At 34.2% G+C, this 27706-nt stretch overlaps 2 protein-coding genes across 2 annotated transcripts; one reads left to right on the top strand and one right to left on the bottom strand.

Moving 5' to 3' along the window:
• Positions 1–14455, top strand: irf2a (interferon regulatory factor 2a). The gene is made up of 9 exons (XM_056457365.1): positions 1–211; positions 780–873; positions 1791–1890; positions 2042–2218; positions 3612–3646; positions 3728–3842; positions 9134–9268; positions 9354–9397; positions 11271–14455. Exons 2-9 carry the CDS (start codon positions 787–789, stop codon positions 11601–11603), a joined length of 1026 nt encoding a protein of 341 aa, XP_056313340.1. The 5' UTR covers positions 1–211; positions 780–786; the 3' UTR covers positions 11604–14455.
• Positions 14412–27598, bottom strand: tmem134 (transmembrane protein 134). The gene is made up of 8 exons (XM_056457376.1): positions 27416–27598; positions 23810–24060; positions 23655–23722; positions 20652–20738; positions 20463–20539; positions 20209–20253; positions 18260–18313; positions 14412–15257 (listed from the first exon to the last, which is right to left on the bottom strand). The coding sequence occupies exons 2-8, from the start codon at positions 24014–24016 to the stop codon at positions 15175–15177; spliced, it is 621 nt and encodes a 206-aa protein (XP_056313351.1). The 5' UTR covers positions 24017–24060; positions 27416–27598; the 3' UTR covers positions 14412–15174.
• Between the last annotated feature and the right edge of the window lie 108 nt (positions 27599–27706).

Genomic DNA, 27706 nt, shown 5'->3' with positions numbered 1-27706 from the left:
CTAAGCGAGTGTTTTTTCGTCATTGTATCAAAATCGGACGACACGTAACGAGCGATTCATACGTCAATTTAAAGAATTCACGACATTGCTCTTCGTGGAGTGGAGAAAAACCTAAATATTACAATAATGTTTACCGCGTAGTTCTATAACAGGATTGTAAATCAAATCTCATCGAGCTATTTGGGAGTGTAATCGGTTGCTTCTCATTCAGGTAAATAACCAAGCATGTGGCTCATATAACAGCGTTATGAATTCGTCAACATTGTTATGAAATGTACAAGATACTTTTCCAATGACACACTAAGAAATGTTTACGTTAGCAATGGTCACCTTGTGACAGTAAATGTACGGTTTAATTTGCGCGTTTGCACGGTCTTTTATCGCTAGTTCTATTACTTTTTTCGAAATGTATAGGTCATGTATTGTATTAATGTGAATTTATACGCCATAAGAAGGAAGAGTATGTTGTATTACGTTAAGTACTGAGTGAATCATGGTTAATATAGGTGATTGGTTTTATGGAGATACACACGCACACACACACACACACCATCCACCCTCTGCACTGATTCAGTTTTCCAGAAATGTTTCGTTGTCTATAGATCAGTACTGAGGCCTGTGAAAATAATGCTGAGGAATTCATGCAAATTTACTAACCCAAATGTTTTCAGTTCTGTGATGACAAAAATCATATATGTTTTCAACATGAATAGCTATTATTTGTTATAATTAGCATTGTCTAGTACATCTAAATCTTCATTTCACTGTGTTCTACTCAGCATCAAGATGCCAGTGGACAGAATGCGAATGCGCCCCTGGTTGGAGCAGCAGATCGAAAGTGGACAAATTAAAGGTCTTCACTGGGTGAATGAGGTGAGGAGATATCTGTACGACAACCTGTTTGCACTTCTAGATGAAGAAAATGGAAAAAAGTTATTTGTTTTTGTTATTAAGACTTTTTATTCTTGTATTTTCAAGTTTATAGCTCACATTCCTACTTTTTATTGTCATAACTGTGTGATATCAACTTACATTCACAAGTTACCTAGAGATGTTCAAAAGTGGCAATTTAAGAGTTAATAAAAATATTTAGAATTGGCATATATAAATTGAGATAAACTTGGTTTCATATTTGCACATTTGTTCAATGACAACTTGTGACATGCACCCTATATTTACCTTGGTATTTTGAATATTTAATCTGAATACACACAAGTATGACTTCAAAACAACGTCAACACTTTTTTATTTGACTGTGAACAATGCTGTACTTTCATAGTCATTGGCTGCTAATTGATTTCACTCTTTAGATTTTGCAAATAATACTTCACTGAAACCATTTTTTTCTTAGGGAAAGGGGTCAGAATGTGCAAATAGACGACCAACTTTACATCAGTCATGTATAAACCAACATTTCTGGCTGTTCTTATTCTTATAGAAGGGGGGCGGGGGCTACATTGTCTTATCATTATGAGTTTATCTGTCACAACTCTGACTTCATGGCTTACACCTGCAAAAAATTTAGTAGTAAATTCACAATTGCAAGAAAATGAGTCTTCTGATAGTCAAAATGACTTTTTTATTATTATTCAGAGGTGGAAACAAGCTTCCATAGATCTTCAATAGAAAATGATGTATCTGTAAAAAAATATTATTAATGTGTGACTCATGTGGCAGTTTGTGTCTTTCTGTGTTGTAAAAACTGCGATTTTGAACATGCTTGAAATGTCACTGGACTCGTTGTACATAGATTAGGTAATAGTTCACTATTCAAATGTTTCCCATAACAGGAAAAAAAGATATTTCAGATACCATGGATGCATGCAGCCAGGCATGGATGGGATTTGGAAAAGGATGCACCATTGTTTATGAAGTGGGCCATTCACACAGGTAACTTTCCCATTTTATGAAGAATAAGTCCAGCTGCTTATATGCGTTTATGCGTTTGCATGTGAGTGTCTTTCTGGGTTGATTATTGTGTTGGTTCTTTTTGTTGATTTGACATTGTGATTCACTTGTTACCCAATTATGTTTTGTCCAGGAAAGTATTGCCCAGGTATCGACAAACCAGATCCTAAGACATGGAAGGCCAATTTTCGTTGTGCTATGAATTCTCTACCAGACATTGAGGAAGTGAAAGATAAAAGCATGAAAAAAGGAAGCAATGCTTTCAGAATGTATAGGATGCTTTCGTCATCTGAAAAAGCTGTTAGGAAAGGTAAGTGCATTTATTGTAAAAGTTAATGAAAGGTTCAATTTTGGAAAATGCTGTAAACGTTGTGGTAAATCTACAGAATGGCACAGCAGTCTTTTAGATTCAGACAGTTTTATTGAATAAAAATGAATGTTATCTGATGTTTTTAACAGTTGATTTACCATTGTTATTCAATTTAAAGATAAGGTAGTTCAATTTAAAGTTAATAAGGTAGATTTTGATGGCTGTCTGCCTACATTTTGGCTTTTTTGTAATGATGATGTATGTGTCCTGGATAGGCATGGGCCAGTATGAGTTTCTGATTGTATGATAACCTTGTATAAATATATCACGGTTTTTGTGATTACTGCTCTGAAATATATTCTTTTTAAATGTCTGGGTAAAAAAACTAAAACTTTTTTCTCCTTTGAATGCAATAAATTTTATTTTGAGAAACATTTAAATATTTTGGAGCAGTACACATGTCAGACTAAATAATTACAATGAATCATTGACTTCTGCTGTCTTCATTTGTTTCAAAAACACTGATTACTTTACAATTTAAAATGGCCTTTTTAGATATAATTCCTGCTGAAGATACTGTTGTCCTTAAAAACCTCAAACAAAACATAAAAAATAAAAACCTTACACATACCGTATAGGAACGGTATAGCAGAAAATGTTGGCAGCTTTAAAACCTTGACTTTTCCAAACCGCAGTATGCCTTAAAAATGGTTATCATCCCATGCCTAATCCTTGATAATTCTTGTTTTGATTATGGTAATATTGCAGTATAGCCTATTAGTGGACATGATGTGTTATATTGATAACACGGAAACTGTCTAGTCTTTTAGTGAAAGTAATTTAATGAGCTCTAGTAAATTCTATTGGCTAAATTCAAATAATCTGTAGCGTCAACTCTGTAGTGCTTTTTACAATGTGTCATGTGTGATTGAGTCAAAGCAGCTTAACATATATGATGAAAAGTGTGTAAAATCCATAATATTTAGCAGTTCTAATGGATGATGACATCAATAAAATTAATGGTATTAAAAAGGAGTTTAGGGATTGAATTGCTTGACACCCTGTGGAATGCTTTGAGGAACATTTCTTTGTATTCTCCTAGTAAAAAAAAAACACGAAACAAAAAAATGATTTCATAAGTGTGGATCATCATTTTTATACTAAATTTACCACATCGCAGCTTGTAATGTCACTATGATAACATTTTTTAAACCTTCAACCGAAACACAAAACTAAAAACTGCCTGTTCAACACCTTTCACATGATACTATTTAGGAGACATCTTTGCTCATACACATTAACCCCCATTTTATTTTTGATGTACAAACTGTTCTTACTGCTATGTTCAAGATCTAAATGCTGTTTTTTAATAAATTTTTTTACCTTTTTATAGGGAGGAAAAAGATGGACCCGGAGCAAAAAGCAAAAGTAGGAACGCATGACCGTACATAAAAAGAACAGCCTCACTAAATATTACAAATGATCTCACAACTGTGCTCAATTCTTTAGAGGGTTTTTCAGAAACGAAAAGCTGGCACTCCGAGAAAATATAAAATGCTAAAAGAACTGAGTGAAGAGGAGTTAAGGGAGGACATTACACCAGACAGCACTGTGCTATTAGCTGGTAAATAAACATTTGTTTTTCCCTCACTTGTTCTACCCTCCAATATCACAGCAATAATGGAGACAGCATTGGATAGTACCCTTTTTTAATCTGCCAAAACGTATTTGAAGACAAAAGGTCGACAAAAAATGTGTATATTTCGTTGCATTAGTCTTGAACCACTTTATATTTACGGACGTGTCTCTAACTGCTATGTACTAAAATTTAAATTTATTGTGAATATATGTTTTAACTTTGTTTTATAATGTAGCTATATTTGACGTAGCTTAACGTTGTATTTCTCACGATATAACTCTGTAACTTTACCCTTAACAAACCTTTAAATGCATATCCAGACTTACAGACTCTAAATTTAACACCTTACTTTACATTTACCTTCATTCGTTGTACAATTTAGATTTTAGATGACGTTTGTACATTATAGTTAAAGACACCGAATATAAAGTGGGAGCGATCGTATCAAAAAAGTGTCTTCTGAATATTGCTAGAGATCAGAAGTAAATTTTATTAACGTTTTTGTTTTAACCTACTGGTCTCAATGTGTTTTTTGACAACCAAAATATGTCCACATGCTATTTGCCTTAAACAGTATTTCTGTTTTATTATGTAAATACAAACTTGTTTTTTTGTTAAATGCTTTGCTGAAACCACTTGTGCTCTTTGTTATTAAAGTGCCCCTATTATGCTCATTTTGTTTCGGAGGTCTCCTATATTAAATTTACATGCATACAAGGTCAAAACATTTTCATCACAATTCACACGTTAAATAATAATCAAATTTCTCAAAGTGTCTGAAAGGATTTGTTTGAAGATTCGCTTTTTCTGAACTCCTCCATTCCAAGAGCCTATTCTGCTCTCATTGGTTTTCTGTTCACCTTGCGTATTAGAAATGAAACCTTGATTACCATATCTGCTAAGGAGTTTTGTTATCCTCAAGCGTTGGTAAAAAACGAAAATGGTAAAAATATTTTAGGCCACTTTGAGCATGTGTCCGATGATTAATCATTGGAAGAACTAGTTGATCAACTCAAACCTGCATTGGAAGCATGACTTAAGCAGGACTTTTATACTGGTAAGTTTTTACTTTGTGTTTTTCATTACTTTTTCAAATCTTATAGCTGTATAATAGGTCTATATATGTATATGTGTTCCATAAATGCAAGCAAAGAGTTTGTATGTATACACAAGTAACATTAGCTGGATAATTCCATTTCATTTTTTGTAAGCTGTATGTTTGAGCTTAAAGTAGAATAAAAGTCTACTTAACATATATGCAAGTGTTTCATGTATTCCTGTTTGATTTAAGCTGCACACGATGCCTCGCACTCTCAAAGGCTATCATTATAAATGGCAGTGTAGATTAGATGCAAGCAGGTGATTGATTTTCATTCAGTCATTATAAGAGGAGTTTTTGTGAGTGCACAAGTTAGAAGGAATAGAATTACACTAGAATAAACATAAATTGACAATGAATGTTTGAGATTGAAATAAACAAGTTCCACTGTTTTAGGGTGGGTCACGTTTGATGGAGGTCAAAGGCAGCCACTGAATAAGAAAGCCATTTATTACACAAATGTATTACAGACCTAAAGTGGACTTTTGAGACTCATTTTAGCAGTTCAGAGCAATGGTTTCATATGAAAATACCAAATTTTATCTTAATTTTGATCTTTAAAACATTGCAAATCATTTATTTTCAGCTGGTAATGTTGTGATTAAGAGGAAAAAAGCATAATAGGGGCACTTTAAGGCAAATGCAACATGGTTTCTTATTTTGTGACATCTATTCTTAAATTAAGGGTAGTGTATTAAATCGTGGGTCATTCTAAGCCCCGGGTAAATGAAGGGTTTCCACATCCCATCAATGGTAACTTACAAGTAATGTCAACAAATCATTTTCAGTACTCATACACTGATTCACAGTGTACAATCGTCACTGGGTATATATTTTTCTGCATACACTAGTGTAGTCACAGGCACAGGCAAGGATAGTATACTTCATTTGCCTGGTATGTGTACATGTCTGCGCATGCACACTTTCAATACTACATTCTACGCTGAGTCTTACATATGTGTAAAAGTTCAAGTATACTTTAAGCTTTAACATCCTCAGTTGCATATTTGAAGTGATAGTTTCCTTTATTTACTCGTTTACTTGTAAAGTTAAACCATACTCTAAAGCAGGGGTGCTCAAACTTTTCCTTATGAGGGCCAAAAAACAAACTAGATTACGGGCTGTGTGCCAAAGGTGTAAACCCCAAACTCTTTGACATTCAATTTTCCATGAATAATTTCTTATTTTATTTCCCAATATTTAAAAATAACTACAAAACATTGCTTTAAATTGTATTAACTAATGCGAAATTGTGCAGTTTTATAATGAAATGTTTACAGTAAAAACATAATTACATTAACAACACAATGCAGTTCAATGCTGAATACACTAAGCTGCACATGCCTTTGATTTGATTTGCTTCCCGACATCTTGTGCATTGCCATCTATCCATCAAGTAAAATTATTCACATTATACAAAGTCAGATTCATTTACAAAATAAATTTACATTAAATTTGAAACGACGATCCATGTCAGAGATATTTGCCCCAACCAACCCTCTTCATCATTCTCCCCATCTTCTCAAATGGGATGATGGGCCCAATCAAAGGTTCTCATGGTCCAACTTTGGCCTATGGGCTCTAATTCGGGCATCTCTGCTCTAAAGGCATGGTCAGATCAGCTTAAAGACCCTTTTACACAGAGTGCAATTAAACAGCTTGAATGCTCTTGAATTAACTGAGTGATTAAACTGCACAAATGTGATGATGCTGTTGAATCAAAATAATGCATCCCTATGGAGCTGTTTATACCATGTGTGATCAATGACCGCATGACAAAGCATTGTCCAAATGGGCTGTCCAATTGAATTTGACCTTCAAGTGACATATCCCGGATATGCCATTTTTGCACGTAGATTGGTGGTTCCATAGCACTGAAAGCATCAACTAGTGTGCAGGCATAAAACGAGTTCAGTCAGCTAGAGTTGTTTCAATTCCGATACTTGTATTGAAAATGCCAACAATAAAGCAAAATTTTCTAGCATCGCTATTGGTGAGTATTTGAAACCTTAAACTGATCCGATACAAGATTTAGTTATGCCTGCTAGCTTTGCTTAACGCTACAAACCCAAAGTGCTACAAAAGCAAGCAATCACGGTGTAGAGCATTGAAGAAGAGTTGAAACTGAGCTAGCAGTATGTTGATGTTTGGGACTGGGATATTTCAGACTGGGCCAACCAGCCAGTAAAACAGAGGGTTAAACAAGTTTAACAACTTTAACACGAGTAATGAATCATTTGAAGACGTGTCACACTACTGAATACAGTGGTTTCACAAAGGCTAGTGCACAGAAGGCGATGATCAATGACAGAATCTACAAAGTGTGAAAGGGTTTTTCAAATGAAGCCAAACGTTTTCAAAAGACTGTTAAAGATGACTGAAAAAATATTGAGTGTTCTGAAAAACTAGTTGTCTCAAATGTCAATTTTGCCACTTTATTGAGCCCTGGTGTAGTTTGCTTGGATATATTTATACGTCTTTGCTTTATAAAATAACTGTTCAAAAGTAGTTTATAATTTAATACTTTATTCCAGTGATTTTAAAGATGATTTTTCAGCTTAGTTACTCCAGTTTTCAATCACATGATCCTTCAGAAATCACTCTAATATTAATTATTATTATTATTATTATTATTATTAATGGTAATAGTAATAAAAACAGTAATGACTGGAGTAATAATTTCATTTGAAACTACATACAATTAGAAAGAAGCTATTAAAAATGGCAATAAATATTTAACAAGTGAACATTTTTTTTTACATTTAATAAATGCCGCCTTGAAGAACAGAATAATTTCCTTAAAAAGAAAAATGGAAGAAAAAAAAAACGCTAAGTCTGAAGCGCATCATAAAGTAATTAATCAATTAATTGAAGGCTATAGCTGTATAAACAAATACACACCCAGGTATGGGATCGGTATTGGGAACAGAATAAGTGTATCAAAACATCTCTACAGTCAGCACTACCTGTTGTGAAAGTATGGATTTGCCAGGTGTGTAAAAGGGCCTTTTATAAACAGGAAACTCTCCCTCAAATTTACAACGTTTTGATCATTTCCCCTCAAATGAAAAATTATTTAGTTGACTTTATTTGTCCCCATAGTAAAATTTCAATTGCATCTACACTCACAAAGACATCAAACATTTCACATAGAGTTTAGTTATTAGCTCTCCTTTTAATATTTAATTTTTTCTATTAAGAATATTTCCCAAAATGTTTAACTGAGCAAGGAAATTTTCACAGTATGTCTGATAATATTTTTTTCTTCTGAATAAAGTCTTATTTGTTTTATTTTGGCTAGAATAAAAGCGGTTTTTAATTTTTTAAAAACAGTTTAAAAAGGTTGAAATTATTAGTCCCTTTAAGCTATATTTTTTCCATATCAACAGAACCAAGTCTACAGAACAAACCATCGTTATACAATAACTTGCCTAACTACCCTAACCTGCATAGTTACCCTAATTAACCTAGTTAAGCCTTTAAATGTCACTTTAAGCTGTATAGAAGTGTCTTGACAAAATATCTAGTAAAATATTATGTACTGTCATTATGGCAAAGATAAAATAAATCAGTTATTAGAGATTTATAAACTATTATGTTTAGAAATGTGTTGAAAAAAAATCTCTCCGTTACACAGAAATTGAGGGAAAAATTAACAGGGGGCTAATAATGCAGGTGGGCTAATAATTCTGACTTCAACAGTATATATAAATAAATCATTAATAAATATGGTACCCCTACTCTAAATAAATACCCAGTCTACTGACCATCAACTGCTACTGAGGGAGGAGCAATTTAAAAGCTTTCTCCACAACTGCACATGATCTGTTGATCGCTAAACATGTAACCCTAACAAACTAAAACCATATTGGTCCACAAGTTTGGCACCCCTAATGCTATGTATTGGAGTAAAACAACAAAAGTGTTGATTATCCCACTTTGAATTGACAAGTGTGAAACATTCCTTTACCCTGGGTCAACGGCATCCTTTAGAATAACAATAACCTGAGCTTAAGTTCAGTGTGAAAAATCCTTTTTGTACTACGATATGCATATGCACTGAATGACGTTAACGTTGCTACATGTAAAATACATGTAGCTCAAATGAGTCCAATGTATTTTAGTAGAAATATTATAAAAGATAAGGTCTCTTAAGATGTTCTTAATCATAACACAGAGCAGGAGAGCTGCCCTGAGAGAGAGGCGGCTGTAGGTGAACCGCCTGATTTTTGTGCTGTTGTTGAAGTGGCAACAGAGACAGAAGAACAGACCACTCGGCCTCTCCAGGATTCTCATGTTTCATCGTACAGTGGTAGGGTTCATTCTTGCATTCATCTCTAATGTCCTCAAATGCAACTGCACGTCTTTGAGTTTTATTCTATACTTTGCCTCAACAGAGAGTGACACAGAGAGCACATACAGTGAAGAAGACTTGGTGCAGGTATGAATGTACACTTGTTTTTAAATATATATTTCCTTTTCTTATTTTATACATTGTAAATAAGTTAAGTCTTTTAATTTGTTTAAAGCAAATACAAAAATTCACTACCGGTGGCTCAGTGGTTAGCACTGTCGCTTCACAGCAAGGTCACTGATTCAAGTCCTGGCTGGGCCAGTTGTCATTTCTGTGTAGTTTGCATGTTCTTCCCATGTTTGCGTGGGTTTTCTCCGGGTGCTCCGGTTTCCCCACAGTCCGAAGACGTGTGCTGTGGGTGAATTGGATGAACTAAATTGGCTGTAATGTATGAGTGCATGTGTGAATGCAAGAGTGTATGGGTGTTTCCCAGTACTTGGTTGTGGCTGGAAGGGCATAAAATATATGCTGGAAAACTTGGCGGTTCATTTTGCTGTGGTGACCTCTAAAAAAAATAAGGGACTAAGCCAAAGGAAAATGAAGGAATGAATGAATGAAATTTGCCACTGTTCTAAAGTTGATGAGTACTTTCAGAGTACTTTTTAAATTTCTCTTATTCTGAAAATATGTATTGTGCTTGACAGTAATAGTAAAAGCATTTTATAATTGTAATTTTACGAAAGAGATTTATTACAAGTAAATGCCTATTTTTAAAGCAAAAATTTGTAAAAAAAAAAAAAATTGTGGAAACAGATTTAAGATTTTTTTTTCAATAATGAAAACTATTTCTAAAACTCTAGTATTACTGTACTTTAAAATAGCATAATAAATGCATCTATGGTCAGAAAAAGACTTAAAGAGCACCTATGATGAAAAGAATCTTTTATAAGCTGATTGGACAGAACTGTGTGTAGGTATAGTGTGTCCACAGTCATATTGGGGTGATATAAACACAATAAGTCTCTCTTTTTTTTAAATTTCCTGATGTTAAAATAGGATCCAAATCCCTCTCATTTTGAGGTCCACCGCAACGTGACATAGGAGTGCGGTTTCCCCGCCCACCAAATTGATTGAAAGTCTTGTATGAACATGTCTGTAGTAATGCGTATAATCATATAAACTAGACATGGACATGAGCAAAGCAACCCAGACTAAAAGATCTGTTCAGCGCTCCGTGATCATCATCAAATGTGATCAAGAATGAGTTTTACAAAGTTTAAAATTTTTTTTTAAAACAGTGCATGTTAGTAATGAATTACAGAGATTTTCCCGTCTTAATCACCACAGCTGCATGTCAGTACAGCTATAAAAGAAGATGCCTCAATCCCGGTTTGTGGAATTTAAATCAGGTTTATTTTGTACATTAACATAACGGATATCCATACAGCAGTAGATAGTAATGTATATCCTGTCATGTTTGCTGTGTAAAAACAGTGCAAAGTTATGTGTGTGTGTGTGTGTGTGTGTGTGAAATTTGTAACAACATTTTGTGACTCATCGTTGCAACTCCACAACACATACATCAAATAATTATTGGGAAAGTTCTTACTGTAGTATTTCTCACAAATGTTACGTGAGATCTGCTTGCTTCTTGCCTGTCACTGTGCTGTTTATCTGAAGCAGCCAAGGAGGAGATTAAGGCACACTCTGACAGGCACACGTAGGAACGGTGGGCTGGGAGAACCAGCATTAAGGCACAGGCAACAAAAACAGCTACATTGTGTTCAGAGCAGAAAATCCAATATTCTGAAAGGTCTAATAAAAAATCTGATAGGTGTTTTGAGCTGGAACTTTACAGACACATTCTGGAGACACAAAATATCTTAAATCAAGAAAAAGGGGTAAAATGGCTGCCCTTTAAATCATTCAATAAAAAACAGGAGTATACATAGACGTGCAAAGTAGAAATTATTCGTGTTCTCATTAAACGCTTAACAACTTTTTTTCCCTCTCCCTTCAGCTTCCTCAGGACCTGTCTTTAAAATCTTCACAAAAATCATCATGCGGTTCTGTGTTAAGGATCCCGCCGTCAGCTCAATCCTCACCAAACACACTATTCACATCAGTAAAAACGAATTTTAAAATAACCAGCTCCAGAGAAGACTCGCCCATAGTTGCTTATAACACTCCTCCATGGTTTTCTTGCTTGTTTAATTTCCGTAATGTCACAGATGGAGAACCATCGAGCCCAGCCCTCACTCCAGATCTCACCAGCAGCACAACTTCTCAGGCAAGTGCGACATCTAAAGCTATGGACCTCTCTGTTGCAAAACATGACACGACACTACAGTGAAGACAGCTGAAACGTACAACTTGCTGCTGTTCACCTGATACACTTATGGCTAATAATTCAGCATTAACCAAGTGCTCCCAGGTGCTAAAACAATCTTGTTGATGGTTAGCTTTAAAACCAAACTAGCTACCTAAATCCGTTATACTGGGTAATTCTGTTTTAGAATTATATAGCAACACTCTACCTCATTTTCATAATTGTATCCAGTCTACCTCACAGATGTGACAGTTTATGACAGGGTTGTCAGTGTAAGCTAGGAATACTGCAGCATTGGGAGAACACGAGTTTGCATTAGTAACATTTACTTGTGGATATCTGATGTAACTAAATGATCAAAAAAATTAAATATAATAGGAGATTTCTTGGGATGCTTTTCTAAAGCACAAGGTTGAGATCAGAGTTTGAAGGAGATGCTTAAAGGGTTAGTTTAGGGCAGGGGTGCCCAAACCCTCCTGGAGGGCAGATGTCCTGCAAAGTTTAGTTCCAACCCCAATCAGATACACCTGGTCTAGTTAATCAAGCTCTTACTAGGCTTTCTAGAAACATCTTTGCAGGTGTGTTGAGGCTAGTTGGAGCTAAAATCTCCAGGACCAAGTTTGGTAACCCCTGGTTTAGGGTAATTATGTTATGAATTACTCACTCACATGTAGTTCCAATACTCTGAGACCTTCGGAACACAAATTAAGATATTTTATATTATAGGTCTTAAACTCAGTTCCTGGAGGGCCGCAGCTCTGCACAGTTTTGCTCCAACCCTGATCAAACACAGCTGATCCAACTAATGAAGATGTTATTGACCACTTCGATTATTTGGATCAGCTGTTTAATAGGGTTGGAGCAAGACTGTGCAGAGCTGCGGCCCTCCAGGAATTGAGTTTGAGACCTATGTTATAGATGTAACCTGAGAGCTCTCTGACCCTCCATGTCCAACAATGGTCCAGAGATGTTTAAAGTCTAGAAAAAGAACCAAAACGTTGTCAAATTTAATGTGACTTCAGTGGTTCATCTGTGACCATATGAAGCTCCAAGAACACTTTTGTGCACCAAAAACACTGTTAAAAAGACTTTGTTTGCCTGAGTCTTCCTGAGGGTGTGCGTTTACCACAGTCAATAGGATGCTTGCGTGATTCAATACGTTGTTTTGCCTGTAGTAAACATGCAACCCTGACATGTCGTTAGGAGAAGACCAAGGCAAACAAAGTAGTTCCAAATTGTTTGGCACACATAGTTTTTTTTGAAGCCTTATGATTACAACATAGGTCTCAAACTCGATTTCTGGAGGGCCACAGCTCTGCACAGTTTTGCTCCATCCCTATCAAACACAGCTGATTCAAATAATCGAGTTGCTCTTAAGAGTTACGAACACCTTCATTGGTTGGATCAGCTGTGATGGTAAGGGTTGGAGCAAAACTGTGCAGAGCTGCGGCCCTCCATGAATTGAGTTTGAGACCTATGTTATAGATGAAACCTGAGAGCTCTCTGACCCTCAATAGACAACAATGGTCCTGAGACGTTCAAAGTCTAGAAAAGGAACCAAAAACGTTTTCAAAAATTTGATGTGGCTTCCGTGGTTCATTTGTGACCATATGAAGCTCCAAGAAACTTTTGTGCACCAAAAACACTGTTAAAAAGACTTTGTTTGCTTGAGTCTTCAGGGTGCATATTTACTACAGTACCCTGACATGTCATAAGGAGAAGTCAAAGGCAAACAAATTAGTTTTTACAAATTGTTTGGCACACAAAAGAGTTTTTGGAGCTTTATGTGATTATGGCGTAGGTCTCAAACTCCGATTTCGGAAGGGCTGCAGTTCTGCACAGTTTTGCTCCAAACCCTGTCAAACACATCTGATCCAAATAATCAAGGTGTTCAAAAGAGATCTGATTAGTTGAATCAGCTGTTTTTGGTCAGGGTTGGTGCAAAACTGTGCAGAGCTGCAGCCCTCCAGGAATTGAGTTTGAGATCTATGAATTACAGTTCAACCACACTGAGGTCACATGGAATGTTTTATGTCCTTGAATGTCTATGGTTGATAAAGGAGCTCTCATGTTTAATCTAAAATAAAACAATTTGTGTTCTGAAGATGAACGAAGGTCTTAGGGAATTGGAACCGCATGATGGTGAGTAATTAATACGATTTTTTTTGGGGGGGGAACTAAATAACTAGGTCCTGGAGGGCCAATGTCCTGCTGAGTTTAGCTCCGACTTGCATCAACACCTGCCAGGAAGTTTCTAGTTCATAGTTCTCAAACTTAATTCCTCAAGAGCCGCAGCTCTGCACAACTTTACCCCAACCCTTATCAAGCAGAGCTGATCCAATTAATGAAGGTGTTCATGACTCTTTTGAGATCCTCGATTATTTGGATCAGCTGTGTTTGATAGGATTGGAGCAAAACTGTGCAGAGCTGTGGCTCTCCAGGAATTAAGGTTGAGACCCATGTGCTAGTATATCTAGTAAGAGCTTGATTAGCTGGTTCAGGTGTTTGATTAGGGTTGGAACTAAACTCTCCAAGACACCGGTCCTCCAGGACCGAGTTCGGACACCTCTGTTTTATGGGATTCTGTACATGTTCATATAAAATTGTCTTTCTTTTTGTTATTGTATTACAGAACTGTCTGCTTGGGGATGGTTTTACAGTTTTACTTGAAGTTGAGCTCTCTCGTGTCAGTGGGGCTAGACATACTTGAATAGAGATGCTTAACAAATTAGAGTTGTGTATTATCAAAGCGGCTTTTTTGTGTTTAAAATCTTGTTTTGACGCTTTTGAAATGTATTTTTACAGTCATAATGAATGAATACAGCACAGAGATTTAAAAGCAAATATAAAAACAGGTTTATTGTAGTGTCAAAGATTAAAAAAAAACAAATTACACAATACAAAATCTTTTCAACACATTTGTTTTAGGACTAAAACAGTGGTTTTAAAGTGTTAGTAGTGGTAATAGTTAAGAAAAATATTCAGTCCAAAAGCATATCACTTTGGTTGCTGCATCTTGAATGATTTTACAATAGGTGGAAGATGAAAGTCGAAGTTTTACAAGTTAGACTGCGTGTGTGTGTTTGTGTGTGTGGTGGCCTAAATGGTAATGTTGCTCTTTTTACTTCATGTCATTTGCTTTGTTTTCTATTATTTAATTTTCACTACAAGCGCTAGTGGTGAACAAATTCATGTTATTATTGGCGCACTACATAAGACAAAACTTTGTACATCTATAACCAGCTTATAATAATTGCTGAACTCGAAGTATGCTTCACTGAATTGAGAACATTTAAATACACAAAATCTCAATCATATGTGGCTTCTCAAATTCTGTGGACACAGATGAAGTAAGATTGTACGTTGTTGCACTTGATAGTAAATCACAGTTGAAGCTCTGCTGTTAGTTCTTTCTGTAGAGGTTAGAGACTGCATACAGACTGGCTTTTACAACAAAAAAATGGTGAAATTGTTTAAAAAAACCACAAGTAACTGAGGTTGTAGAAAGAAGTCATCCCCCTTACTTCATTTTTAGGGATTTGAAATGTTGGGTGATCCAGACTCCCGGTCTGGATGATGTAAAGAGAAACTGTTTTTACTTCTCAAAGTATGGCAAATAAAAGAACTTGAATCCTCTTCGTCCCCGAACTGCACAGCTTATATAGATCACATGATAAACTGGAAAAAATGAAGAGCACAGGGTTAAGTTTTAAGTTCTTTTGTTAATATTATTTTTATTATTATATAAAAGCATTTAAGAAATTAAAGGTGCAATATCTAGATATCTGTTGCACAGTTAAAAATGTGGGAAAAGAAAAATGAAACAAACAAATGCAAGTACGATTAATGCCCAGACATAAAAACTCAATCATAATACAAATCTACATGTAAAGATCAAACAAACAAGGATAGGAATGTTGAAATAAATATACAATACAGAATAAAAACCACAAAACATTTAATCTAGAATCGTCTTTTCTCAGTTTTATTCGAAATGCAAATTTTATCTTTTCAAATTTGGCTGAAAACCCACTGACAATAATCGGAAGTAGGGCTGCACGATATTGGAAAAATCTAACATTGCAATATTTTATTCTGCGATTTATATAGTTGAAGTCAGAATTATTAGCCCTCCTTTGAATTTTTTTTTTCTATTTTAAATATTTCCCCAATTATGTTTAACAGAGCAAGGAAATTTTCACAGTATGTCTGATAATATTTTTTCTTCTAGAGAAAGTCTTGTTTTATTTTGGTTAGAATAAAAGCAGTTTAAATTTTTTTTAAAGGTCATTTTGAGGTCAATATTATTAGCCCCTTCCGGCAATTTTTTTTTTCTACAGAACAAACCATCGTTATACAATAACTTGCCTAATTACCCTAACCTGCCTAGTTAACCTAATTAACCTAGTTAAGCCTTTAAATGTCACTTTAAGCTGTATAGAAGTGTCTTGAAAAATATCTAGTAAAATATTATGTACTGTCATCATGTCAATAATAAAATCAATCTATTAGAAATTAGTTATTAAAACTGTTATGTTTAGAAATGTGTTGAAGAAATCTTCTCTTTGTTAAACAGAAATTGGGGGGGGGAATAAACAAGGGGGGCTAATAAATCTGACTTTAACTGTATATATTGCGATAGGAATACGGTTTGACTTGATTTGTTGAATGTCTATTTGGAAAAAAATTACAATTTTATAATTACTGGGATGATTCTGTTGGAGAGCGCATCTGCATAAACAATCTACAAGCAGAAATTCAATAATGAAAAGAGTTAATTAAATTAACAGCATTTTATTGTTTTCAGAGAAGTTGATCTCTATTCAGGTATGTAGTAATTGAATAAGCAAATGTAAAATAATATTTTTTGTTGTGATAACTCAATAAAATGAATAGTTATTAATTTTTCAAAGTTACAAACGGTACAATTTTGTATGCCTAAATGTGTTTAAAATCCTCACAAAGTCACAGGCCTCAAAAAAAACGATTAAAAAAATAGTAAACTATAATCCAGATTCAACATTGTGTATAATTGCGATGACTATTGCGAATGATCAAGTTGCGATATCGATGCTGAAACGATATATTGTGTAGTCCTATTCGGCATCCACACTAACTAGCCGTCTACTGGTGGTGTAATGGTCACATGAGAGGAGCTTGATTAATCAGGGAACGATACGCAATAATCCAGAAGATCAGTCAGAGCACGACTGTGGCTAGCTACGCCTCAAAAGTTTGAATTTCAGTCAGTCTATAAGGTTTACAAACTAAAACAGGGTCAAAGATGCTGGTGTAGTGTAGATGTTAAATGTAGCAGTAACAAAACGTTTGCATTTTAAACTGGAAATGCATGAGTGTGAACGTGTTTGTTTAGAACACAAAATATGATATTTAGAAGAATGTTGGAAAACAGTCACCATTAACAACCATAGTAGGTAAATATACACTACCTGACAAAAGTCTTGTCGGCTATCCAAGTTTTAGGATCAACAAATACTAACTTGACTTCTAGTTGATCATTTGGTATCAGAAGTGGCTTATATGAAAGGCAAAGGCCTCTAGATTACGCTTATTTTATCAAAATAAAATATTATCATGCCTTGAATTTGAATTATTTAATTAGGACAAGAAGGTATGACTTTGCTTAGACAAAAGTCTTGTCACTTAACAGAAATAATGTACAGTATAGAATATAAAGTCATGGCGTAGTGGAAAAATAATTAATATTGTGTATGACTCCCATGAGCTTAGACGACTGCATCCATACATCTCTACAATGACTCAAATAACTTATTAATAAAGTCATCTGTGATGGCAAAGAAAGCGTGCTTGCAGGACTCCCAGAGTTCATCAAGATTCTTTGAATTCAAGTTCAGTCAAGTGCCTCCTCCATCTTACCCCAGACATGCTCCATAATGTTCATGTCTGGTGACTGGGCTGGCTAATCCTGGAGCACCTGACCTTCTTTGCTTTCATGAATGTTGATGTGGAGGCTGAAGTACGAGGAGTGTTATCCTGCTGAAAAATGTGCCCTCTCCTGTGCTTTGTAATGTAAAGGGCAGCACAAATGTCTTGACACCTCAGTCTGTTGATGTTGCCATCCACTCTGCAGATCTCTCGCACACCCCCCATACTGAATGTAACCTCAAACCATGATTTTTTTCCTTTCACCCAATTTGACTGATTTCTATGAGAATTTTGGGTCCATGCGGGTTCCAATAAGTCTTCTGCAGGATTTGTGATGCAGTTCAATAGATGATTCACCAGAAAAATCTACCTACTGCCACTTTTCCAAATGATCAACTAGAAAGCAAGTTAATATTTGTTGCTCTTAAAACTGAGATCAGACAAGACTTTTGACAGGTAGTGTATATTGGAGTCAATGGTTACAAGTGGCTAGAAATATCTTCTTTTGTGTTCGACAGAAAAAAAAATTCAAACGGGTATTGAACAAGTGAAAGATGAGTAAATGATGTCATGTTTGATTTTTAGGTGAACTATCCCTTTAAAAATGCTGTTTGTTTAAAGTCAGTTTCTCCTACTGCGGTCACATCTTTTACTGCATTATACAGAAATAGATTGTTTATAACACTACAATATGTTATCTAAGGTCCAAAATCCATTACTGATACACACTAAATCAAAGCTGACTATAAATTAAAAAAGCATTTAGATCTTACCACCAGGAATGAAGAGGAGAAATCCAGGAACAAAGAAAATTGCACTCGAAACACCTAAAAAAGGAGCATAAATAGAAACATTACTTTAATGGCATTACATTATTCTCTTCTAGATTTGACATGAAACTGGTTATTTAGGGTGTGTTCACACTTTGGGAGGTTTGGTTTGATTAAAATAAACTCTGGTATAATTACTGGTCTGGTTCATGTGAACAAGTATGAATCTGTCATCCAGACCTTGGTAAGTAACAAACATGTGGGCCAAGACCACTCAATAAGTGGGTTTCTGTCCACTTTCAAATGAGGTCTGGTGCCAGTCAAATGATATATGAACACAGTATGGACAAAATACATCTAAACAAACCAAAAACAGCACGTGATGTAAAAAGATGATCATAAAAAGCCAGGTCCATCGTCGGGTGCAGTAAAGAAATTTCTGCGGTTGTTTTGAGTCTTAAAGGGATAGTTCACCCAAAAATGAAAATTAACCTCAAATTGTTCCATACCTTTGAGTTTCCTTTTTCCGATATTTTGAGAACTGTAACCATTGACTATTATTGTTGGAAAAACAAAAACAAATACTATGGAAGTCAATGGTACAGGTTTCTTAAATTACTTTCTGTTCTACAACAACTCAAAGGTTTGGAACAAGCGAATGTTGAGTAAATGATGACAGAAGTTTCAGTTTTGGGTGCACAATCTCTTTTTTTATAAGGTCTTCATGATATGAAATTACTATGATACGTATTAAGTTATTATGATTAAGTTGTTTTAGATGTTCTGTTTCATTGCAAATAATTTGTCAGATATAAAATACATATTTTTTATCTTCAGTTTTGATCTTAACAATGTAAACATTATGCGAACCAGAACCAATTGTTTGTTTTCTTTTTTCCCAAAACAAGTGTAAACACACCCTAAAGATACTTTCACACAGAGTATGAAAGTATGAGGCAAAGACGCTCTTGAATCAAAACAATAGATTCCTATAAAGCCTTTCACACCAGCTGCAATCAATAATGGCAGAATTCAGGGAATTTTTAAATTATATGAGGCATCCTTCATCCTCATTCATGAACACATGAAGAAAAAGAGGTGTAGAAGGGCATGAAAAGCCCAGACAGAAGCTGAAATCTTTCAGTAGTTATTTGGCAGCCCTGCCCTTCATCATTTTGAGCTTTGGATCATGTGCCAAATCTGCTGCAGTTACACTTTTGGCAAGATTGGTGAGATTTTCCGTTAGAAAAAAAGGATGCCAAGCATTTGTTATTTTTGATCTCCAAAAGCAGAGCAATTTAATAAAAGTCACAGCGACAGTCATAAGCATGGTAAATTGTTTGTGTTTGGGGTTTAATGCCAAACTTTATTTTAATTGTTGTATATTGAGCAGTGTATGAGGTTAAAGGGAGTGTTCACGCAAAAAATTCAATTCTGTCAACATTTATTCACCGTTCACTTGTCACAAACCTGTTTGAGTTTTAAGATATTTTGAAAAATGTTGAAAACCAGTAGCCATTGACTGCCATAGAAATAGTTTTTGTTACCTGCAACATTCTTCAAAATATCTTCTTTTGCGTTCAACAGAAAAAAAGAAGCTCATAAGGGATTGAAAACAATAGACGAGTAAACAATGAGTAAAATTTCAACTTTGAGTGAACTATCCCTTTAATGTAAAATTAAAATAGGATACAAATGGAAGCTGGGAAAATGGCATTGTTGTGGTCAGTGGTCGTTTGCCATAGGCGAACAGTAGTTTCATATTCAGTGTGAAGCAGTTTTTCTGCAATTGTTTTGTGGGCCTTCATGTCTGTAGCTGGAGTCGGATTTTTTAAAGACATGCAGAGCACTGATTTATTAACTGCATAACATGTGCACATAGGTTTGTGTGCTAAAGTAATCCTGTTTATGTCTCATCTGTATTTAGAGCCATTATCTCTGACAGTGCTTACCTGCATGAGGGTTTAACTGTATGACAATGCCTGTAAAGATCAAAGCTGATAGGAAAGAAGAAAGAGGGGGGGGGGGAAGAAAGATAATACATTTACTAAGCAGCTGACAATCACATCTGAATTCACCATCTGTGCTTAAGATCACAGTTGACAGCAAGATAAATACAGACAGCACTTTACAAGTCAGACACAAACAACACCTTCCCCCTGAGATCTCGAGTACTTGTTATGATCAAGAGGGATAAAAGTCTCACCAACTCCAGTGATTAACAGGAGGAATGAGGCGAGAACCACTCGTCTGTTCTTCTTCACTAGTGGGTGAGACGTCCACCTGAGAACAATCCACATGCAATAAATAATGAGAAATGAAACAAATATCACATGATTTTAATTAACTTCGGCTTAAAAATCTCATGCTGAAGTTTATGAATAGAGGTTGTTACCCGCAGCAGTGAGCAGACAGCTGTGTGACTGAGCTGAGTGTGCTGAATGACCACTGAGAGCTGCAGTAGGACAAAGTAGCAGGATCGCTGCAAAACAGTTGAAGACGAAATAAATAGCCATATTGTAATATATTTGAATTCTTTTTCAAATACAGCAGGTATAATTAATATTGAACCAATTTTCGCCATCAGAAAATATATATTTGTTGACTTGAAAATGTTCAGTAATCCATACATACATACAAAAAAATCAAAACTTAAATTAGTTCAGAAATGAAGTTATGTTTAATAAAATGAAATGTCTCCGAGGGAAAGTACTGAACACATGAAGAAAGGGAGGTGTAGATAGGCATGGAAAGCCCAGTCAGCAGCTAAAATCTTTCAGTAGTTATATAGCACCCCTGGCTCTCATCAGTGTAAATGAATATTAGCTGCTTCAGTCTCAATACCTACATTACTAGATGATGAAGATGAATCCAGGGTGGATGTTTTAGCAAGATAGTCACCCCAAACACAGCCAAGGAAACTGTCAAATGGTTTCAGAAAAAATAACACTCCTAGAATGGCTCAGCTGATTTGAATCCAATAGAAAATAAGAAATAAAAAGATCAAAGTTTATAGACGAGACCCACAAAACTGTTCTCCATACCAGAGGCGTCTTGAAGCTGTCATTACCAAAAAAGCCTTATATACAAAGTATTAAATACATTTCAGTTCAGTACTTTCTCTTTGTGTCTTCATACTGACATTTTTTTGTATGTTTGGGTTGTTTGTGTTTTTACTAAATATGGGTCAATTTTATGTCAACAGCTCCTTTAGAAATATATATTACCAGGACAAATCATGACGCAATTACTACTAACAGACACTTTTCTTCTGGAGAAAGTCTTGTTTCTTTTAGTTTGATTGGAATAAAGAAAATACAAAAAAAAGTTAAAAATATTAAGATCAATGTGATTAGACCCCTTATTAGCCAATCTTTTTAGTTTTTTTGCTTGGCTACAGATTAAAACACTACTGCTCAATGATTTATCTAATTAATCTAACATGCCCAGTTAACCTAATTAACTTTAAGCTGAATACTAGTATCTTGTGAAATAACTAGAAAAATATTATACACTCATCAAGGCAGACAGAAAATATATCAGGTTTAAAAATCTCTCCGTTAAACAGCACTTTAGAAGTATTTGAAAATTATTTAAGTTGCACCCAAGGGCTAACAATTTGATCGTTATCTATAAAAAAAAAAATTATATATATATATATATATATATATATATATATATATATATATATATATATATATATATATATATATATATATATATATATATATATATATATATGAATGATCACACACACATAAGGAAAGAGTTTGTTTACCAAATCTGTCACTTGTTTTCTGAATGAAACAATTGTGGAAAATGAACATGCTGGAATAAAATGTATTTTAAAAAGTTGTTGATGTCACAGTGTTTTAATATTTGCATTTACAACCTTGCATTTCTAACAAGAAAAATTTGTAAAAAGTTAATTATGTATAGGAGCAGATATGAAGGCCAACATTTTGATCATGTATAACCTGGATAAACCTATAGTACAGTAACAGTAGATTTTAAGTCTATCAGCTTCATGGGTCATTTCATGGTACATACAAACTCAACATTTTTAAAATACAACAAATACAATTTAATAAAATTTCCAGAAATAATGAGAATACAAATTTTTGTATTAATTAATAACTAATAAAAAAGCTTTTTAAAATATATGGGTCCACTTGAAATATACTTGTTGTCATTTTAATCAGTGTATTTATTTGTGTAAATTTTATCTCTATTGCATAATTTAATTTAATAATGTTGTATTTGTTATTTTATTATAAGAGGATGATTTTCAAAATTTGTTTATTTCTATTTCTTGTTTTTTTTTTATAAAAAAGATCCAATAAATATTATAAAAATACTTATTCTAACTAAATAAAATAATAGTTTTTTCAACAGTACTGTATTTGTTTATCTTTTGTACTCATTTTAAGTTGTACTCCTTTAAAGTAAAAAAAAAAAGTTAAATATATTGTGATCAAAAATATGCCAGATCAAAAATATACACAAAGGATATATTCATTCTTTTTTTTTTTTGGCTTAGTCCCTTTATTAATCAGGGCCCTTCCAGCCACAACCCAACACCGGGAACAAAGGATATATATATTCATGTAATAATGTCGGTAACAATTATATTAAATATTGAACAACTTAGCTGGGTATTTAAGTATTACTCCATATATTGATATAGTATATATTTTCTTAGAATATATTTTATATTTTATATATTTAACATATTTTTGAGATGTATATGCAACCCAGTGGTGTAGTCCTAAAAAATAAAGGTGGTGTACTATTACCCAGCCAACCCACCCTTGCTGTTTTATATTTTACCTGAACGATACAGGAAGACATCATTCAGTTAACTTCGAAAAACCCACAAAATTTTCTCACAGCTGCTGTGGTCGTCCAAGGGCAGGGAATGGCGCGAAATATAAACAAAAATGCACCTATTGCAACTAATAAGAATAAGAGTTAAAAAAATTTGGTATACAGTTAGTCTAATCCGCAAAACAAGTAAGTATACCAAGGGTATACGCAATTATTGATCCTCAGAAGTCGTAATACCCAAACAGCTAGTGGAAAAAAGTAGGCATACTGAGTATACGTGCGTATAGCCCCGACTACACCACTGATGCAACCTGCTTCAACATTTACTTACTCTGCAAAACTTTTGAAGGACTGATCAAGCAATGTAGTGTTTAATAATGACAAGATAAATCCAGCATTACTGACAATTGCTAACAGTTTTACTGATTTGTTACACTGACTTAACTTTATTATTATTATTATTATTATAATTTTTTTTGTGCATCCCATCATTCATTTTGTACAATATTAAATCACAGAGTTAATTATTTCAAAGCTAAAACCTCCAAATAAATTGTGTGACTGGCCAAACCTGATTTTGAAGAAGTTATTGAAAGAGGAGTTCACAGTGCCACCCAAAGCATCTTCATTTTCCAGGTTCTGTGGGTGAAAACAAAATAAATCATCACACATTTTTCCCCACAAAAAATTCTCAAAGACAAAGCGACATATGTGAAAACACCCAACCTGATACTTCAGATTGCTGTGTTCAGGAGTGCCGGCAGATCCAGAAGGATGACTTTGTGTTTTGGTAAAAGAAAGAGGTCCAAATGTCATCTCTCCACCGCCGTCTTTCTCTCTGCCCTTCCATTCCCCCGCATCCTCCTCAGGCACCACACCTTCCTCTTCCCCCTCCAGGACAAATGCATCATCGATTGTGAACTGTGTCCCCATTGCTACTGGCCCTCAGACACTGACTAGATGTTAAGTGGAAAGCACTGTGAAAATCAGAGAAGATTTGGTTTTGGCATTTAGTTTTCTCATAATGCAGAATAGGGAACTGACTGCGCTTTACAATTGACAAAACTTCATTTCTCTCAGAATCTCTTCAAAGCATTCCCAAGTCTACACCATTTTATTCCTTAGAAAATATACATATGTTGACTTGAAATGTTCACCTGATGTCAGAAACAACCAAAGTAAGGAAAATATGAAGTTAGAAATGAAGTTATGTGTAATAAAATGAAATGACACAGAGGGAAAGTACTGAACACATGAAGAAAGGGAGGTGTAGAAAGGCATGGAAAGCCCAGACAGCAGCTGAAATCTTTCAGTAGTTATTCAGCAGCCCTGCCCCTCGTCAGTGTAAATGAATATGGGCTGCTTCAGTTTCAAACCTACATTACTAGATGATGAAGATGAAATCAGGGTGGAAGTAAAACAAGATAATCACCCAAAACATAGCCAAAGAATCTCTCAAATGGTTTCAGAAAAGAAAATAAAGCTGCTAGAATGGCTCAGCCTTCATTGCATTCCTGAGTCTAATGAAAAACTATTAGGAAAGAAGAGCAAGCTATTTTTCTGGCTTCAAATCAAAGATGCTCACTGTGGCTAATGGACAGACCTGTTCAAAGTCATTGGTCTACTAAATCATAGGAAAAAATATGTTTCAATGTTTTAAAATGTAAAATATCTTTAAGATTTTGTGTATAAAGATCAAATTTATAATATGAATACAAAATATTATGTATCAGTGCTGTATTTATGCATTTATATTTCATTAATTTTAATCAAAGGTGGATTTATTTGTGTTTTAATCACGTTCACCTCTAGCTCTCCATTGGATTAATTAAATTTAATTTAATTTAATTTAAAGATGTTGTGTTCATTATTTTATGATAAGAGGATGATTTTCATACTTTTTTTTCTTTTATATTTGTTTTGGTTTATTTTTTGTAGAAAGATCAAATATATATTTCGAAAATACATATTTTAATTAATTAAAGAGTAATTTTTCAACAGTAGTGTATTTGTTTATATTTTGTATTTATTTTAATCAATGTTGTATTTATTTGAGTTTTAATCCATTTTGGTAAAAATGTCAATTTTAATAATAATGAATTATTTTATGATAAATTGATGATTTTCATACTTTTTTTTTTGTTTATGTGGACAACTAGTACAACATTTGGTGAAAAAAAATCATATAACCATCATGCTTTGTTTTTAACAATTATTGAGCAATTACATGTGAATGTAAACTCCATGTAAACTTTTCACCAAAATACCGAAACCTTTTCAAGTTTTTTTGTGTAGACTTGTGTTTTACAGTACTGCAAAACATTTAAATTGTCTCTGGCAATGTTTTCAAACAGTTATATTTGATTCACCAAAGTCACACAAGTGGCAATTTCACATCTGTCACATCCATAAAGTAGAGATGTCACATCCATAAACAAGCTTCTCCCTCATAAATGCAAAAATGTAAAATAAAATAAGATCAATCATGTTTGTTTTATAGAGAGACAACTCTTATTCTTTCGATTAGCATTATTTATTTTGGGTTGTGCAGTTTAATTCACAGAATTTCTACAAAGTATGTTGTGTACTACAAACTTGCCAACTTTTTAGTTCACATCCATAACTCATGTTTATTTTCCTAATTTAAAATATAAAAAATATTTACAGATTAATATTTTTCTCATCCCATAACTAGGTCTATACATGATCTGCGCGTGTAGAAATCTGCAGATTTCAACAGATTTTTAGCCCATCACTTGAATCTATTTATTTACTTGTATAAATGTGTGTGCATTTACTTTTGAGTTTTTTAATTAATTTCAGTAATATTGTTGACTAATATGAAAATGTTCACATGATTTATTCACAATACACTTTGAAAAGTCATCTTTTCTGTCTTTTAGTAGATGTATTATATGAGAGACTTGCTCTGTTTACCAAATAAGTGGCTCTGATTTGATTTACATTGTCAACATTAAACAAAAAAGTTAAAAGGGTATTCCTTTTTTATTTCATATATTAAGTTTTTAGTTATGATACTCCCAAAATAAATCCACAGATTTTTAACAAAATTCTGCGCAGAAATAGCAAAAAAAGTCAGCAGATTCTCTCTGGCCTTACCCACACTCTGTGGTTACTCGTTCAGGAAAATATAAACAGATGTTTTAATATAATGTTAACATGTACTTTCTGCGAATTTATATTTTGAGATTTTACAGCAAATGTCACGGTTATAAAACTAAAATTGCTCTTTTTCAACCAGCATTCATTGCGTTGCTGAAAATTTGTCGACATAATTTTCGTGACAAACAAGTTTCTACCGACAAAAAATAAATAAAAATTAATTGATGATGTCTACAACTATAATAAAAATATACTGACATTTTCGTAGACTAATAAAAATGAGACGAGAATGTGATTGGGGACTTTTTTGGAAAATATCTAATCAGAATTAATCTTGGTGTGTGATGCATGAGGCGCACACACATTTGAAAAGTAACTTATCCACAGTAGATGCGAGATGCGAATACAACATTTTAAGAGTAGAGTTGATGTAGTCGACTAAAATCTTATGAAATTTAATCGACTAAAACGATTCAGAAGACTAAAATATGACTGAGACTAAATTTTCTGTCAAAATTAACACTGATTTCAACTGTTAGCATTTCAGCTCAAAACATAAAAGGATTGAATCCTTGGTTGATCCATCTCATTCAACAGATGTTAAATCCTTAATTGATAATAAAAAAAATTTATTTAGATCAAAATATTTGCTTTTATTTTTTTTATTTAACATTTTTTTTTAAATCTCAAATATTTCATGAGGGGCCCTGGTAAAAACAGAAAAACTTTTTGGATTTGCTGTAAGGACAACTGATGTTGTTTTCACATTCACATTTAACTGTGTGATCTCTGTTAGTATTTCAGCTCAATACAACATTTAATTGAACCTATCACATTTAACAGATGTTAAATTACAATCCGATGAGTATAATGTAGGCTCAGATGTAGAAGAAAAGCCCTAGTATGACATAACAGTTGCCCTGAGGAAGCATGTGACTGACACACTCTTCCGCTTGTACTTAACAACACAATGTTTGCATCCACCCTAAATATTTCTAGCGCAGAAGCGTGTATCATATCTGCAGTAACACAATAATAACTGTAAGTTTATGATCCCGTATTACATGAACAACAGCAGTTGTTTTCATTTGACGCAAATACTTTCTGCTTTGAATCTGAGTAGGTTTGTCTGAATATTTAAAGAGACTAACATCCCGTTATCAACAGCAACAATAGCGCAAAATTACAAAGGAAGAATCTTCTACTCACTGTCCATTACTCTTGATCCTCATCAGTTACACGTACATCTGTCTGCCATGGTCCGTAGGTCGCCTCTAAGGGATACAATATCAGTAAATCTGTTTAAATGTATTATTTACTCGCCGGCGAAAAACTTTAACCTAAACTTTGCTGGGAACAGCTGCTTCTTTTTTTTGTGGGTTGAGTCTAAACAGACAAAAGCAGCGGTGGCGTCTTCAGCGACGCCTGGAGGATTGGAGGAGTCAACGAGGTGGGTAAAACCGAGTGAAACAAAGTCTCTTTCTATAGTCTTTTGGGTAA

The sequence above is a fragment of the Danio aesculapii genome, chromosome 1 (assembly GCF_903798145.1).
Source record: "Danio aesculapii chromosome 1, fDanAes4.1, whole genome shotgun sequence".
NCBI classification, from domain to species: Eukaryota; Metazoa; Chordata; class Actinopteri; order Cypriniformes; family Danionidae; genus Danio; species Danio aesculapii.
Note: the sequence above shows the minus strand (reverse complement) of the source record. Positions and strands in the feature narration are given on the sequence as shown.